General features: G+C 37.6%; 1 protein-coding gene across 1 annotated transcript in view; it reads left to right on the forward strand.

Moving 5' to 3' along the window:
- Positions 1-17,953, forward strand: part of LOC118833083 (ceramide synthase 4-like) — a 37,845-nt gene extending 19,892 nt beyond the window's left edge. Inside the window, exons 7-11 of the mRNA XM_036740475.1 lie at positions 6,706-6,798; positions 7,409-7,537; positions 14,504-14,610; positions 14,954-15,110; positions 17,734-17,953. Of these exons, the coding sequence (XP_036596370.1) occupies positions 6,706-6,798; positions 7,409-7,537; positions 14,504-14,610; positions 14,954-15,110; positions 17,734-17,886 (639 nt within the window). The 3' untranslated portion in view covers positions 17,887-17,953. The remainder of the gene's footprint in view (positions 1-6,705; positions 6,799-7,408; positions 7,538-14,503; positions 14,611-14,953; positions 15,111-17,733) is intronic.
- Positions 17,954-18,338: the final 385 nt, after the last annotated feature.

Consider the following 18,338-nt stretch of genomic DNA (forward strand, 5'->3'; position numbering starts at 1 on the left):
CAGTACAGATCAGCAACCAGGGGCCCTCCAGTCCTGGCTCAGCAGACTAGTGGCACAGAAGGCCACATATGAAGCCCCAAGTCCCAGCACAATAGGCAAATTGCCAGCACCAGAACCCCAGCAAAAAAGCCATGACTAGGTTGGCACACCCCAGTGCAGTGGGCAAGCCAGCAACACCTAAGACTCTGGGGCAAAAAGCCAGTGACCAAGACCTTGGCCCCCACCACACAAAACTTGGGACAGTGCTCCCTGTATCCCAGTAGCAGAGCTCAAAATTTAAAAAATGTGCAAATAAAGAAGAGCCCTGACCTTAGAAAGCTACTACAGTGATAGGGAAGATGAAAACACAAACACAGAAGAGGGCAATGATGTCAAAATGCCTACATGTGAAGCCTCAAATTGTATTAGACTCAAGCCCAAAAAGTTATCTTGGAAGAGCTCAAAAAGGATTTTAAAAATCAAGTAAGAGAGGTAGAAGAAAAAATGGGAAAACAAATGAGAAATATGTAGGAGAATTATGGAAAAAGAGTCAACAACTTGGAAAAGGAAGCAGAAAAATTGACTGAACAAAACAACTCCTTAAAAAATAGAATTGGCCAAATGGAAAAAAAATTACTAAAGAAAACAATTCCTTTAAAAATAGAATTGGGCAAATGGAAGCTAATGACCCTATAAGATATCACGAATCACTCAAACAAGATAAAAAGAATGAAAAAACAGGAGAAAATGTAAAATACCTCATAGGAAAAACAACTGACCTGGAAAATAGATGCAGGAGAGATAATTTAAGAATTATTGAACTACCTGAAAGCCATGATCAAAAAAAGAGACTGAAGAACATCTCAAGAAATTATCAAGGAAAACCACCCTGGTATTCTAGAACCAAAGGGTAAAAATAGTTATTGAAATCACCTCCTGAATCTCAAAATGAAAACTCCAAGGAATATTGTAGCCAAATTCCAGAACTATCTGATTCAGAACTGTCAGAAAATATTGCAAGCAGTCAGAAAGAAGCAATTCAAATATTAAGGATCCACGGTCAGGATTACATAGGACCTAGCAGCTTCTGCATTAAAGGATCAGAGGACTTGAAATATGATATGCTGGATGGCAAAAGAGCTTGGATTATAACCAAGAATCAACTACCCAGAAAAACTGAGTATAATCATTCAGGGGAAAAGATGGAAATTCAACGAAATAGGGGACTTTCAAACTTTCCTGATGAAAAGATCAGAGCTGAACAGAAAATTTGATCTTCAAATACAAGACTCAAGAAAAGCATAAAAAGGCAATCAAGAAAGAAAAAAAACACATTATTCAATGAAATTAAACCATTTATATCCCTACATGGGAAGATTATACTTGTAACTCTTTAGAACTGTGTCTCTATTGGGGCAGTTAGAAGGAGTATACTTAGAGGGCCTGGGTATACATTAACTTTGTTGTCACGATAAAAAAAACATTAATTAAGGAGTGAAAAAAGGATTGTAATGGGAGAAGAGGAAAGGGGGAGGCAGAATAGGTAAATTACATCACATGAAGAGGCACAAAAGACCTATTATATTGGAGGGAAAGAAAAGACGGGGGAGACCATTGTTTTAACATTACTCTCATCATATTTGGCTTAAAAAGGGAATAGCATACATACTCAGTTGGATATAGAAATTTATCTTACCCTATAGGGAAGTAGGAGGGGAAAGAGGAAAGAAAAGGGAAGGAGGAGGCTGATAGAAGGGAGGGCAGATTGAGGGAGGTGGTGGTCAGTAGCACAACACTGGTCAGGTGGGACAGGGTGAAAGGAGAGAGAAATGTATAAATGGGAAAAAATAGGATGGAGGGAAATACAGTTAGCAATTCTAATTGTGAATGTGAATAGAATGAATTTTCCCATAAAACAGAAGTGGATAGCAGAATGGACTAAAAAAACTAGAATTCTACAACATGTTATTTACAAGAAACACATTTGATTTGGAGAGATACACACAGAGTAAAGGTAAAAAGGCTGGAGCAGAATATATTGTGCTTCAGCTGAAGTAAAAAAAAAGCAGGGGTAGCAATTCTAATTTCAGACAAAGTAAAAGCAAAAATAAATCTAATTAAGTATTTAAGGAAGGAAACAACATCTTGCTAAAAGGTACCATAGACAATGAAGTAATGTAAACACTAAACATGTATGTACCAAGTAATATAGCATCCAAATTCTTAGAGGAGAAATTAAATGAGTTACAGGAAGAAATAGACACCAGAACTATACTAGTGAGGTACCTCCACCTCCACCTCTCAGAACTAGATAAGTCTGATTGGTTGGTTGTTGTCCTTCATTCTCGAAGGGGACCAAAATGATATCACTGTGCTAGAGTAAAGTTACAGTGTGTCCACCTGTGGCTGATCAGACCAATACCAGCTAATAATGCTCCATGTGAACAGGGGTGGATTCCCTAAATTTGTGCATCTCGTGTTTCTTTTGAGCTACTTTGATATTGCTTTACTCATAGAGCACAGCACCTTCTCTGATGAAGGCATGCCATGCTGAGTTGTCCTGTGCCATGTCTCTCATGTCACACAATCAATTCCAAAGTTCTTACCACAAAATAAACAAGAAAGAAGTTAAAGAAGTGAGTAGAATTAGATAGACCTCTGGAGAAAATTGAATGGAGATAGAAAGGAATACACCTTTTTCTCAGTGGTACATGGCACCTACACAAAAACTGACTATGTATTAGGGCATAAAAACTTAACAATTAAATGCAGAAAGGCAGAAATATTAGATACATCATTTTCAGATTATGATGCAATAAAAATTACATTCAATAAAGGGTTATGGAGTCATAGATTAAAAATTAATTGAAATTAAATAATCTAATCTTAAAGAATGTGTGGATCAAACAACAAATCATACAGTCAATAATTTCATTAAAGAGAACAATAATGAGACAACATATCAAAACTTATGGGATGCAGCTGAAGCAGTTCTTAGGGGGAAATCATATATCTCTAAATACTTGCATCAATAAAATAAAGAAAAAAAATCAATGAATTGGGCATGCAACTAAAAAAAAGCTAGAAAAAGAACAAATTTAAAATCCCTAATTAAATACTAATATTTATTAGGGAAATTGGTCTATAATTTTCTTTCTCTGTTTTGGTTTTTCCTGGTTTATGTATCAGCATCATATTTGTGCCACAAAAGGAAGTTGGTAGAACTCCTTCTTCAATTATTTTTCTAAATACTTTATATAGCATTAGAATTAATTGTTCTTTAAATGTTTGATAGAATTCACTTGTAAATCCCATCTGTCCCTGGACATTTTTTCTTAGGGATTTTATCGATGGTTTGCTCAATATCTTTTTCTAAAATGAGTGTTAAACATTAGGAGGTTAAAGGCTGGTTAAATATTAGGAAAACTCTTAGCATAATAGACCATACCAATGACAAAACTAATAGAAATCATATGACTATCTCAATAAATACAGAATAAAGCTTTTGACAAAATGCAACACCCATTCCTATTAAAAACACTAGAGAGCATAGGAATAAATGGATAAAGTGATAAGCATTATCTATCTAAAACCATCAGCAAGCATTATATGTAATGGGGATAAGCAAGAAGGCTTCCCAGTAAGATCAGGGTTGAAACAATTATGTTTATTATAACCACTATTGTTCAATATTGTACTAGAAATGCTTAATGACAGCAATGAGAGAAGAATAAGAAATTGAAGGAATTAGAGTAAGCAATGAGAAAACAGAACTATCACTTTTTGCAGATGATATGATAGTATACTTAAAGAATCCTAGAGAATCAACTAAAAAACTACTTGAAACAATTAATAACTTTAGCAAAGTTGCAGGATATAAAATAAACCCACATAAACCATCAGCTTTTCTATATATTACCAACAAAGCTCAGCAAGAAGAGATAGGAAGAGAAATTTCTTTTAAAATAACTGTAGACAATGTAAAATATTTGGCAATTTACCTGCCAAGACAAATCTAGAAACTATATGAACACAATGACAAAACAGTTTTCCCACAAAATAAAGTCAGAGCTAAACAATTGGAAAAATATATCAATTGCTCATGAACAGGCCAAGCTAATATAATAAAAATGATGATTCTATCTAAATTAATTTACTTATTCAGTGCCAAAACAAACTACCAAAAATATTTTATAGAACTAGAAAAAAATAATAAAATTCATCTAGAAGAACAAAAGGTCAAGAATATCAAGAGAAGTAATGAAAAAAATGCAAGGAAAAGTGGAGTAGCCGTATCAGATCTAAAACTATTTTACAAACTGGCTATCATGAAAACTATCTAGTACTGGCTAAGAAATAGAGTTGTGGATCAATGGGAATAGGTTAGGTAGACAAGACAAAGTAGTCAATGACTATAGTTATATACTGTTTGATAAACCCAAAGACTTCAGCTTCTGGGATAAGAACTCAATATTTGACAAAAACTGCTGGGAAAACTGGAAAACAGAATGGCAGAAACTAGGCATAGACCAACATCTCACGTCCTATATATCCTATACATCTAACATCTCACATCAAAGATAAGGTCAGAGTGGGCACATGATTTAGACAAAAAGGGCGATTCCATTAGCAAATTAGGAGAGCAAGTAATAGTTTATCTGTCAGATCTATGGAGAAGGGAAGAACTGATGACCAAACAAGAGATGGAGAACATTATGAAATGCAAAATAGATAACTTTGATTACATTAAATTCAAAAGGTTTTGCACAAACAAAACCAATGCAACAAAGATTAGAAGGAAAGCAGAAAACTGAGAAATAATTTTTACAGCCAGTGTTTCTGATAAAGGCCTCATTTCTATAGAGAAGTGAATCACATTTATAAGAACACAAGTAAATTCCTCAGTTGATTAATGGTCATAGTATATGAACAGGCAGTTTTCAGATGAAGAAATTAAAGCTATCTATAGTCACATGAAAAAATGTTTTAAATCACTATTGATTGGAGAAATTCAAATTAAAACAGCTCTAAGATGGTACTACCTCACACCTATCAGGTTGGCTAACATGACAAAATAGGAAAATGATAAACATTGGAGATGTAGGAAAATTGAAACACTAATGAATTGTTGATTGAATTGTGAACTAATCCAACCATTCTGGAGAGCAATTTGGAACTATGTCCAAAGGGCAATCAAACTGTGCATACCCTTTGATTCAGCAATGCAACTACTAGATCTATATCCCAAAGAGATCATTAAAAGGGGGAAAAGAACCACATGTACAAAAATATTTCTAGCAGCTCTTTTTGTGGTGGCAAGAAATTGGAAATTGAGGGGATGCCCAGTAATTGGGGAATGGCTGAATAAATTGTGGCATATGAATGTAATGGAATTAGATTGTTCTATAAGAAATGACAAGCAAGTGGATTTCAGAAAAACCTGGAAAATCTTACGTGAATTAGTGCTGAGTGAAGCCAGCAGAAGCAGGAGAACACTATATGCAATAACAGCAATGTTGTGTGATGATCAACTATGATAGACTTACCTCTTCTCAGAAATACGATGATCCAAGACAATTACAAAAGACTCATGATGGAAAATGCTATCCCCATCCAGAGAAAGAATTATGGAGTCTGAATGCAGATCTAAGCAGACTATTTTCACTTTTTGTTCATTTGTTTGTTTGTTTTTTCTTTCTCATAGTTTTTCTTTTCTGTTCTGATTCTTCTTTCACAACATGACTAATGGGGAAATATGTTTAACATTATTGTACATGCATAACATATCAGATTGCTTGCTGTCTTGGGGAGGGGAAGGGCAAGGGGCGGAGAGAGGGAGAAAATTTTGGAACTCAAATCTTATAAAAATGAATGTTGAAAACTATCTTTATGTGTAATTAGGAAAAAAAATAAAATACTATTAAGTCCTATCCATCCTACATACAGCTGCCAGAGAGATTCGTCTGACTACATCACATCCTAATTCAGTAAACTCCATTGGTTCCCTTATACTTCAAAGGTCAAAGATGAACTACTGTGTTTCGTATTTAAAGTCAATAACCTTGCCCCGACCTACCTTTCCAGCCTGTTGTATGCTCTTCTTAATGTGTACTATGATCCAGCCAAACTTGCCTTCTTACTCTTTTCATACATGATTCTTCCTCTTCCATTTCAATGTGCTCCCCTCATGCTTGGAATGCACTCCCTTCTCACTTCCACATCTTGGAATCACTATAATCCTTCAAGACTCAGTCCAAATGCCACTTTCTTCATGAAGCTTTCCTTGATTACCCAGCTGCTAATGTCTTTCCCCCCACATTGCCTTGTATCTATTTTGATTACATGTAGGTGTGTTGTGAATGTATGTATTGTGTGAATATGTGCATATACATGTTGTTTTCCCTAATAGAATGTAAGCTTCTTGGGGGCAGGAACTGTTTCTTTCTTTGTATCTCCAGTGCCTAGCCCAGTACCTGGCACATAATAGGTAAGTTTAATAGATGCTTGTTGATTGTTTGATTTCTAAGCATGTCCTGACTTATTGAGGACTGGTCAATTATATTGGTGTGTCATAACCATAGACCATAGCCTACCACAGCTGGAGAATGGGGTAAAGTAGGGTGCTTTGTTCTATGGTACTAGAGTTCCTAAATAGTTGTTTCTCTGTTGAACCCTGTGTCTCTCTATGAGCAATAGTCATGCCTAAGTGACTACTTTGATCCTTAGCCTCTGCAGCCTGCCCTATACTGGTGGTACCTCTTGGAGCTCAGCTTCTACTTCTCTTTGCTGCTCACTCTGACTTTCGATGTGAAGAGGAAGGTGAGTCTGGAGGGAGTCCAGGATTGGGGGAAAGTTCTTGTCTTCCCAGTCAAGAGAGAAAAGTAGATGAAAGAAAAACCTGGTTTGTAGTGTCTGCCCCCATGAGAACAGTCCCTTGCTTGGCCCTGATCCTTAAGATCAGTCCCTTGCTTGGCCCTGGCCCTTAAGATCAGTCCCCTGGATAAAGCACAGGGCCTTATCCCACAGAAACAGTAAAGGCAGGTGTGATCCACTTGAGTTTGGTGGATTCTGTGGAAGACTGAGTAAGGGGGCCAAAAGCTAAGGGGGCAATTCCATTCTGTTCAATTCGATAGCCAAGGTGCTCTCCCTGGAGCTGCTACCACTAGGTCTATATCTAACCCAATCACCAGCTTTCCCCCCACCATACTGTCAGACACGTGACCTTCTTCTTTCATCTCCTCCTTCTGTCTCCTCTTAAAAGACTTGAACCTTCCCCAAGAGGACTGTCATATAATCAGGGCAGAAGTGGTGGGAGGAAAGGTGTACCTAGACTGTGGGTCAAAATCTAGCCCTAAGCATGGACAAATGCAGCTACATCCTCTGGGAAGTAAGCAAGGTCCGGGCCTCATGGCTGCCTTCTTCTTCCCAGGACTTCAAGGAGCAGGTCATCCACCATTTTGTTACTATCACTTTGATCTTATTCTCCTATTCTGCCAACTTTTTGCGCATTGGTGCCCTGGTGCTGCTGCTACATGATGTGTCAGATATCTTCATGGAGGTGAGTGAGCCTGCCCTGGAAGGGTAGAGCTGGGATTTGCCTGAGTCCCTTCAGGCCTCCTGTGTACAGAGGCCATAGCCCCAGAGAAGGGAAAAGAGCTGTCCCTAAATTCCCTCACCATTATGGTATTCCATTGTGCTTAGTGGCCCAGGGATCTCTAACAGAGGTAGGGACTTGGGGCTTACATGGACCTGACTCCAACCCTGGAGAGAATGGGAATGACCCCAAATAGAGAGGTGAGACTTTTTCTCTTCCTGGCTCTGTCCCTATCAGAGAGTAAAAGTCCAGGGAAATCTCTAAAAACAAAAGTTAGCTGTGGTTTATATTTGGAGTCTTCAAGAAAACAGAGGAGGAGGCATGCTAACTGTGTCCCTTCTTAAAAAACCCCCAATTTTTATTATAAAATATGGGTATTAGGTATAGAATAGCTATTTACTTCTCCCATCACAGGGCATGTCTGATACAAAATATTTCTAAGTGTGCATTAGAGTATATGGTTTTTTTCTGCTATAATGGTGACATTAAGCCTTCCCAAGAAACACCTTGCCACCAAAATCACCCAATAAAAAACAAAGAGATTTTGGTGATGAGGTTAAAAGCACAATACTCAAAAACTTCATCGGTAACACATAAAATATAGGAACCTAATAAAAATAGTATCATAGTTTAATACATATTAAATGACTAAAAAGTACATAAACAGTACAAAAAAATAGTGGCTATGCCCTTGGCCTTGGGCTACTGTTCCACTTACACCCTTGTTAATCATGTACAAAAATTTCACAGCCAAAGGCAGAAAGACAGAAATATTAAATGCATCCTTTTCAGATCATGATACAATATACATTCAATAAAGGGCCATGGAAACAGACTAAAAATTAATTGGAAACTAAGTAACCTACTCCTAAAGAATAAATGGACTAAAGAACAAATCATAGGAACCATCAATAATTTCATCAGAAAAATGATAATAATGGGACAACATACTAAAATTTATGGGATATAGTACTTAGTAGTAGCACTTAGGAGTACTTATAGTACTTAGGATAAATCAATAAAATAGAGAAAGAACAGATCAATGAACTGAGCATGCAACTTAAAAAACTAGAAAAATTAAATTAAATTAAAATCCTCAATTAAACACCAAATTGGACATTTTAAAATCAAAGGAGAGATTTAAAAAATTGAAAGTAAAAAAAAAAACATTGACTTAATAAATAAAACTAGGAGCTGGTTTTATGTAAAAAGCACACACACTAAAATAGATAAATTACTAGCATCAAAAATGAAAAAAGTGAATTCACCAATGAAGATGAAATTAAAGGAATTACTAGGAGTAATTTTTCCTAATTGTCAATAAATCTGACATAAGTAAAATGGATGAATATTTATAAAATTTTAAATTGCTCAGAGTAACAGCAGAAGAAATAGAATATTTAAATAACCCTATCTTATAAAAAGAAATCAATGAAATTCCTAAGAAAAAATCCTCAGGACCCAATGAATTCACAAATAAATTACACCAAACATTAAAAAATCCCCAATTAATAGCATTACTATGTGAATTATTTGGGAAAATAGGCAAAGAAGGATTCCTTCCCAATTTCTTTTATGGCACAATTACAATTAAATCAGGAAGAGCAAAAACAGAAAGAAAACTATTTCTCAATTTCCTTAATGAATATTGATGCAAAAATTTTAAATAAAATTCTCACAAGGAGATTACAGTAAAATGTCACAGAGATCATACATTATGACTACATGGGATTTGTACTAGAAATGCAGTGCTGGTTCAATATTTTGAACACTACCAGTAAAATTGACAATATCAATACCAAAACCAAGAAAAATCATATAATTATCTGAATAGATGCAGAAACAGGTTTTGATAAAATACAACACTCATTTTTATTACAAACACTTGAAATCATATGATACCAAAATGATATCTAAAGCCATCAGCAAACATTATTTGTAATATGGATAAGCTAGAATTCTTCCCAATAAGATCAGGGGGAAAGCAAGGATGTCTATTATCACCACTATTATTTAGTATTGTACTAGAAATGTTAGCCATAGCAATAAGAGAAGAAAAAGAAATTGAAGGAATTAGAATAGGCACTGAGGAAACAAAACTTTATAGATGATCTGATGGTATACCTGGAGAATTCTAGAGAATGAACTAAAAGACTAGTTGAAATAATTAATTTTAATAAAGTTGCAGGATATAAAATAAATTCCCATTAATCATCAGCATTTCTATATATTGCCAACAAAGTCCAGCAGGAAGAGATAAAAAGACAAATTCCATCTAAAATAACCATAGACAATACAAAATACTTGGGAGGCTATGTGCTAAGACAAACCTTGGAACTATATGAACAAAACTGCATAACACTTCAGACAAATAAAAACAGATCTAAACAACTGCAGAAATATTATATAATTAGCTGAGCCAATATAATAATAATGACAATTTTATCTAAATTATTTTACTTATTTAGTGTCATGCCAATCAAATTACTAAAAATCATTTTATAGGTCTCAAAAAAATAATAACAAAATTCATCTAGAAGAGCAAAAGGTCAAAAATACCAAGAGAATCAAGGAGGGAAATGTGAAGGAAGGTAGCCTAGCAGTACCAGATCTCAAACTGTACTACAACATGGTAATCATCAGAACAATCTGGTACTGGCTTACAACTAGAGTGGTGGAATAGAGGATCAAATAGAGGGTCAGTGGAATAACGTAGGTACACAGTACACAGTAGTAAATAACCATAGTAATCAAGTGTTTGATAAATAGAAAGATTTAAGCTTTTAGGACTGGAACTCACTATTTGACAAAAATTTCTGGGGAAAAAATGGAAGGCAGTTTGGCAGAAACTAGGTACAGACCAATGTCTCACACAGTATACCAACATAAGGTCAAAATGACTACATGACTTAGACAGAAAGGCTGATCTCATAAACAAATTAGACAAGCATGGAAAATTTTACCTCTCAGATCTATGGATAAGGAAAAAATTTATGACCAAGCAAGAGTAAAATATATAATTTTGAGTACATTAAATTTAAATTTTGACAAATAAAACAAATGCAGTCAAAATTGAAAGGAAAGCAGGAAACTGGCAGTGGTGGGAGGGTCAGGATTTACAGAACATTTCTTTTATTAAGACCTTTTTTCTCAAATATGTAGAGAATTGAGTCAAATTTATGAGAAAACAAGTCATTCCTCAATTGATAAATGAACAAAGTCTCTTAAAAGGCAGTTTTAGAAGAAGAAATCAAAGTTATCTCTAGTCAAATGAAAGAATGCTCTAAATCACTATTGATTAGAGAAGTACAAATTAAAACTTCTCTGAGATACCACCTCACATCTATCAGATTGGCTAATATGACAGAAAAGGAAAATAACAAATGTTGAAGCAAATATGGAAAAATTGGGACACTAATGCACTGTTGGTAGAGTTGTGAATGGATCCAATTATTCTGGGGAACAGTTTGGAATTATGTCCAGAGGACTATAAAACTGTGATTCAGCAATGCCACTACTAGGTCTATATCCCAAAGAGATCAAAGAAAAAGGAAAGGGATCTATATGTATAAAAATGTTTAAGCCCTTTTAGTGGTGGCAAAGAATTGGAAATTGAGGGGATTTGCATCAATTGGGAAGTGGCTGAACAGTTGTGGTATATGATCGTTATGGAATATTGTGCTATAAGAAATGATGAATAGGATGGTTTCAGAAAAACCTGGGAAAACTTACATGAATTGACCCAAAGTGAAGTGAAAAGAACCAAGAGAACATTGTACACAGTAACAGTCATATTGTAAGGATGATCAACTGTGAATGACTTAGGTATTCTGATCAATACAGTGATCCAAGACAGTTCTGAAAGATTTATGATTAAAAATGCTATCCACCCTCAGAGAAAGAGCTGATGGAGTCTGAATGCATAAACACATTTTTTTTTCAATTTCTTTATTTTTCTTGTGTTTTTTTTCAGTGTGGCTAACATGCAAATATGTTTTGCATAATTTCATATATATATGATTGATGTCATGTGTCTTGCCTTCACAATAAGTGGGGGACTGGTGGGAGGGAGGGAAAAATTCAGAACTTAAAAAATTAATGAATGTTTTAATAAATAATAAGATTTTTAAATGGGCTCCCTGACTTATTGCTCCCTACTCCAATTCATCCTAAGCAGTGCAAGTGATTTTCTTAAAGTGCAATTCTAACCATATTGCCCTCACTATTCAGCAAATTCCAGTGACTCCTTTTTTCTTGTTGTTATCATTTTAGTCATTTATCAGTTATGTGTGATTCTTTGTGACCCCATTTGGGATTTTCTTGGCAGATACTAGTTTGCCATTTCCTTTTCCAACTCATTTTATAGATGAGGAAACTGAGGCAAACAGGGTTAAGTGACTTATCCGGGGTCACACAGTTAGTAATTTTCTGAAGTCAGATTTTAACTCAGGAAGAGGAGTTTTCCTGACTGAGGGCCTGGCACTCTATTCACTGCAACACCTAGCTTCCATCCCTAAGGATTAAATGAGAATACCTTTATTTGGCATTTAGAGATCTTCAGAACTTCACCTCTTTCTCTCTTTCTAGTCTAATTAAACTGTATTCTCCATCATGAACTGTATGGTCCAGCCATGGTGGCCTATTTGTGCTCCTCACACACAGAAGTCATCTCCTGCCTCTTTGATTTTGCCCTGACAGTCCCTCTGGCCTGGAATGAGCCATCCCTTCTCACTTCTGCCTCGTAGAATCCCTGGCTTCCTTCAAAACAAGCACCACCTTGTGCAGAAAGCTGTTCTTAGCCCCAACCTGCTGGTGCTGCCCCCTTCTCCTTGAAGGGAGAAAGATACTTTTCCATAGAAAACTGTCAGTAGTTGGGCAGGAATTTTAGGAATTGACAAACTCAAGAACACCTATCACAGAAGCAGCCAAGCTCTTGTGAGTTCATATCCTTCTCAGTAAAACATTTTTTGAGCTTGCATCTCCTCCATATGTGTGTTTATTTATAAATTATTTTCATGTCCCTTTGTACTTGTTAATACCTTGTAAAAATACAAATATAAATTTTGAAAGGAAGATAAAAATAAAATAAAAATTTTAAAACTATTTATTGATGTATTAAAAACATTATTCTCTTGAGAGCAATGTGACTGAATACACTTCATTTTTTTATCCTATATATGCCTTGTTTATTGATAAGAAAAAGCTAAATTCAAATCCAGGCTGGCCTGGTTTCAGGTCTCACCTTTGACACATACTGGCTCTGTGACCCTGGGCAAGACTCTAGATCTTTCAGTGCTCTAAGCCAGAGGTTTCCACAAGCAACACTCCACAATGCAGTGGGAACCAAGTTAAAAGTAACTGAGAAATATTTAACAAAATAATTAAAAATATAATCGAACACAGACAATGTTACTATGTCAATATGCAGCTGAGGAATCCTGATATCAGGTTTAGTGACTCTTGTCTTATTTGAATTTGATACCGCCGCTCTAGGCAAAGGTGCCAATTCGAATTGATAGGGACAATTTCCTCTTCCCAGAGTTCCCTGGACCAGAGAAGTCACAGATCGGGGCCCTATCTCTGTCTCTATCTAGTAATTAATTGGTTAATTAGATCACTGTAGCTAGTCAAGCAGGTTTCTTTTATTTAAAGAAAAGATGATGCTTTATTAAGAGATTCAAAATATAACAATAAATCATAACTGTCAATGAACAAACCAATGTCAATGCAAATATGACAAGCAAAAGTGAATTGTCTGTGATTTCAACACTGCAAAGAGCACTTGATTTATGCTGGCTTCATACCTTAAGTTAGATGGCCCAGTGGCTATTGTATTCAATATGAAGTCAGGAAGATCTGAGTTCAAATCCTGCCTCAAACACTTACCAAGTTACTTAACCTCCGTCTGCCTCAGTTTCTTCATCTGTAAAATGGGAATAACAATAGCACCTACTACCCAAAGTGATTAATGATATTACATTAAAATGAAATTATATTTGTAAAGTACTATACACTTGCTAGCTACTATTATGGTTTGTATATTTTAATTGTGTTTTTGTATGAGTTTGAGGAATAGAAAATAGTTCAGCTTGGTCGGGGAGTAGAGTGCAGGAAGGAGATTAATGTGGCTGGAAGGGTCAACAGGGGCTAGGTCATGCAGTGCTTTGAATGCCAAACACAGGATTTATATCTGATCCTGGAGGTGATAGGAAGCCACTGGAGTTTTTCAAGTAAGGGAGTGATATGGTCAGATCTGTACTTTAATAAGATTACTTTGGCAGCTGAGTGGAGAATGGACTGGAGTGGAGAAGGACTTGAGACAGGGGATCCAACAGGAGGCTGTTTGTGGTAATCTAAGCAAGAGGAACTAACCCTGATTCGGATGGCTGTGTAACTAGAGATAAGAGGATGTAGATGAGAAATGTGGCAACTGCTTGGATAGGTGTGTGGTGAGTTGTGGCAAAAGTGAGGAGTCCAGGATGATGGCAAAGTTTCAGATTGGAGTGACCAGGGATGTGGTTCCTTCCAGGAAATGGAGAAATTCTGGAGAGGGGTGGGTTTGAGGGGGAGAGATCCATACTGAATGTCACAATCCAGGCATGTGTGTTTATCCTGTGACTGTCCTATCCAAAATTAAAAAGATAGAGTAAGGTTCTTTCTCGCTGGTCGATGCCCTGAAACTCAGCCCACTTTCTAGGGGACAACTTAAAGTTGCACGTCAGGAAAAACCCCTTAAGGATCAGAGTATACTGAGAAGAGAATGGATCATCTATGAGATGTATTGAGTTCTCCATCATTGCAGGCCTTCAGGTGAAATGATTATTTCTCTAGGGGAACCTTCAAAAAATGTAGGTTGTACTAGACACCATTTGAGGGCTCTCAATTCTGGGTTTATGCATTACTAAAATTCCCTCTGTCATCTCCTTCTAGGCTTGTAAGATGTTAATTTACACACAATGGAGTCGAGCTCGGGACATAATGTTCGTCGTCTTTGCCCTGGTGTTCTTCGTTAGCAGACTCATTCTCTTCCCAATCAAGTGAGCCTGGTCCTAAGAGGTGGGGCAGGTTAAAGGCAGGGAGGAGGAAAAGGGTCTGAGTCCTGGGGACCTTCTGCTGCCAAGACCTGCCTCCTAGAAAGAGGAGTGAGTCTTTTGCCTGACAAATCCTTCTATGTGTGGGAAAGATGGGATAAGGCCAAGCCAGGGGTCCTTTTAGGATGTTCTTCCCCCATCCCAGTGGCCTTTCACTCTGCCCCTCCCATTTCTTTGGGGGTAGGGGGGTTGTTTCTGATGACCAACATGTTTGAGTCCTGGTAGCCTTCCTCCTCCCCCTTCCTACATTGTAACCCTCACTTCCTGTCTCTCCCTCTCTCTCTGATAGAGTCCTCTACACCACTTCCTATACTTTCCTAACTAACTACCAGGTCTTCTTTGGATACTATTTTGCCAACGCCCTCCTGATGATCCTGCAGAGTCTCAATGCCTTCTGGTTTTTCCTCATCCTCCGAATGTTCTACAAGCTTTTATCAGAGGGTCAGGTAGGTACAAACCTTGCCCTGGCCTATCCACCCTTCCCCCAGTCCATGACCATCAGCAGAGAAGAGGGGAAAAGCAGAGGGGTATGGAAGGGGAGCATGGAGGTTCAGGCCTGGCATCCTAGTGCCTATAGGCACCCAAGTAGTGTCTTCAAGTCATTTTACTACCCAGTATCCTTGTCTTTCACCTCTTGTCTTTCCCATTCTCTCTTCTCATTTCTCTCCTTTACTCCCTGTATCCTCTTTCTCTCCCCTCTTCCTCTTTCTCTCCTCTCCTTCTCTTCCTCTCCCCTTCCCTCCCCTTTTCTCTTATCTCCCTTCTCTTTTCTTCTCTTCTCTTCTCTACTCTCCTCTTCTCTTCCCTTTCCTTCTCTTTGTCTCTGCCTGTCTGTCTGTCTCTCTCCTTTCTTATTTCTTTCACCCCATCTCAGTCCAGCGTTCTTTTCTACTCTGTCTCACCCTGCATATTCAATTGGCTGCCAAATATTGTCACTTCTACCTCTACAATATCTCATCCTTTTAACCCCTTCTTTCTTTAGACACCCATCATCCCAGTTCAGGACCTTTTACCTGAACTATCTAATTCATCCTTCCTACAGCTTAAAAGTGGTTTTCCCAAAACACAGGCTATACCAGAAAGGAGATGATAGAGAGGACAATATATTGGAGAAGATGAGAAAGGATGGGTTGAAGGTTGTATGTATATCAAGGAGTTTGCCTTGACAAGAAGAAAGGCCACCATTTTTATGTGGGAGAATGGTGAGTGAAGAGATAGTAGGAAAAGATACCTCCGTGATGTGAGAAGAGGAGGAGGGGAGATAAAGGAACACTCATTGAATGGTCTCAATTGTTTAAGTGAAGTAGGAGGTGAGGTCTTCAACTGAGAGAGTAGAGTGAAGAGTACTGTGGGAGTGTTGAGGATGGATTAAAAGGTTTGAAATTTATATCATGGTGAGTGGTCTAACAAATCAATTAGGGAAGTATAAAAGGATTCCCTTGGTTCAGTGAGAGCTCAGTTGAGCATGTATAGCATAAAATTGTCTGGGATCTCAATTATTATGGTCCTGTGATTTTCTCAACTTCCATTCAGTAGCCTGTTAATAGGAACAAAGGAGATGGGTGGTGGGAGTATTTCAAGGTTAGGGTTTGGCAAAGTATGATAGCTAATAGGACAAGGAGGCAGGAGATTCAAATGGAGAGGGTACCATCCAGTTGGACTGATTGACCAAGGAATCAAAATAGGAAAGAAAAGAGAGTGTAACCAGTGCGGGAATGACCTGATACATAACTAAAGGGTGAGGGAATTGGAGATCACAGTGAAGAGGAATATGTTTGGGGATTGTAAAGCAAAGGGAAAGATGGAATAATAAAAGATTATGAGAAACTCAAGGTTTATGTACATGGAAGCGGAATATTTGTGAGTGATGGCATGATCAAGGGAATGATTGTTTTTATGTGTGCCTGGGGTGGAGAGGAGTAGGTCATAAGAATTGAGTAGTTGAGTTGGAAAATTTTAGGGTAGAAGTTTGCGGGAGAGAAACACTGTGAGCTAGATACTGAACTCATTGAGGGTAGAAGGAAAGAAACAGCTCTGTCTATTTGTTGATAACAGTCATGAAGAGCTAGATTGGGTAAAGAATTGAGTAAAGAATAAACTTTCCTACTCAGTGAATGAATAAATGAAAAAAAATAGCTATTAAAAGCCTTACCATTATGCTAAGCTCCAAGGATACTGATACAAAATTGAGACTGTTCCTATCTCTAAGGAAAGGGAGATAATACATAGAAGGTAGTAGCCAGAAAAGGATATTTTCTTTGAGAATAACAGCTAGCATTTATATAGTGATTTAAGATTTGCAAAGCACTTTACAAACATCATCTCTTTTGGGAAATCATTGGGATTGTAAATGGAATCATGATCGGCATGCCTTTTCCTGGAGCAATGGAATGTTGATGCATGTTACAAAGCTGGAAATCAGGGAAAGGGGGTTTGAGGGTTCACACAGTGCCAGGGCAAATGCAAGACCCAGTGATCCATAGGGTGAAACAGCAGGCAGGATCAATGACAAGGTAACAGTGGCCATCCCAGTAGCTCCCTATTACCACCAAAAGAAAGTATAGACTTTATTAGTCATTTCAAGCCTTGTACCACTTGGCCCCAGTCTATTTTCCAAAGTCACTACACATTATTCCCATTGCTTTACTCACCATTCTGTCTAGCCAAATTGGCCTTCTTTATGTCCCTCACCAAGGACACTCCATCTTCATCTCTTTGTCTTTGCACATGCTGTCCCCCCATGCCTGAAATGTAACCCCCCCAATCTACTTCTTAGAATTCCTTATTTCTTCCAAGACTCAGCTCAAGCATCACCTAAATTAAGCATTTGCTGATTTTCGTCCCACCCCAACTTCTACTGCCATCTACTCCAAAATGTCCTTTCCTATTTACTTTGCATTTATTTTGTACATAATTTTATAAGTGCAGGCTAGTTCTCCTGATAGAATGGAAGTTCCTTGAGGGCAGGAACTATTGTATTTTTGTCTTGATTTCTCTATTGCTTAGCACAGTGATGGGTGCATGGGAGGGGCTCAATGAATGCTTATTAATTGTATCTCTGATTTTCAGGTGAAGAATGATGTGAGGAGTGATATAGAGGAGGAAGACTCAAGTGATGAGCAGTTGACAGTGGTAGAGCAAAGCAATGGGAGACTCCAGTCCAAAGATGGCATGGACATTCGGGCCCGGAGGAGTTTGAGGAACTGGCTAGTTTCCCACTGAGCCTGTCCCAATGGCATAACCTAGTTCAGCTCAATGAAGATACTTGGATGACTGGTCACCTGACTGCCTGAAGAACAAGTCATCCTGGAAATGTCTCAGATTCTAATTAAACATAGACTCCATAGAACAAATCATGTGTTGGATGGGGGCCCCTCACTTCTGTCTCCTATGTCTGTCTCTGTCCCCACCTTTACTGGACATCAAGATTAGAGGAGGAAGGATGTAATGTCTCTATTGAGGATTTTTTATGGTGAATTTAGTGATTTTTTGAACAGCCCTTCCCTTTGAACCATTGTCCTTAGACTTGGCTACTGAGGCCTGTCCCCATTCCTTAGAAGAATAGAGTGAGGGGGAGGGTGATGAAGAAGGAACAGGAAGACCCCTTAGAAGAGTCCCTGAGAGACTACCACATATCCCTAAAGAGATGTGGAAGGAGATGGCTGCTCCCCAAG

This window comes from Trichosurus vulpecula, chromosome 1 (genome assembly GCF_011100635.1).
Source record: "Trichosurus vulpecula isolate mTriVul1 chromosome 1, mTriVul1.pri, whole genome shotgun sequence".
Lineage (NCBI taxonomy): Eukaryota > Metazoa > Chordata > Mammalia > Diprotodontia > Phalangeridae > Trichosurus > Trichosurus vulpecula.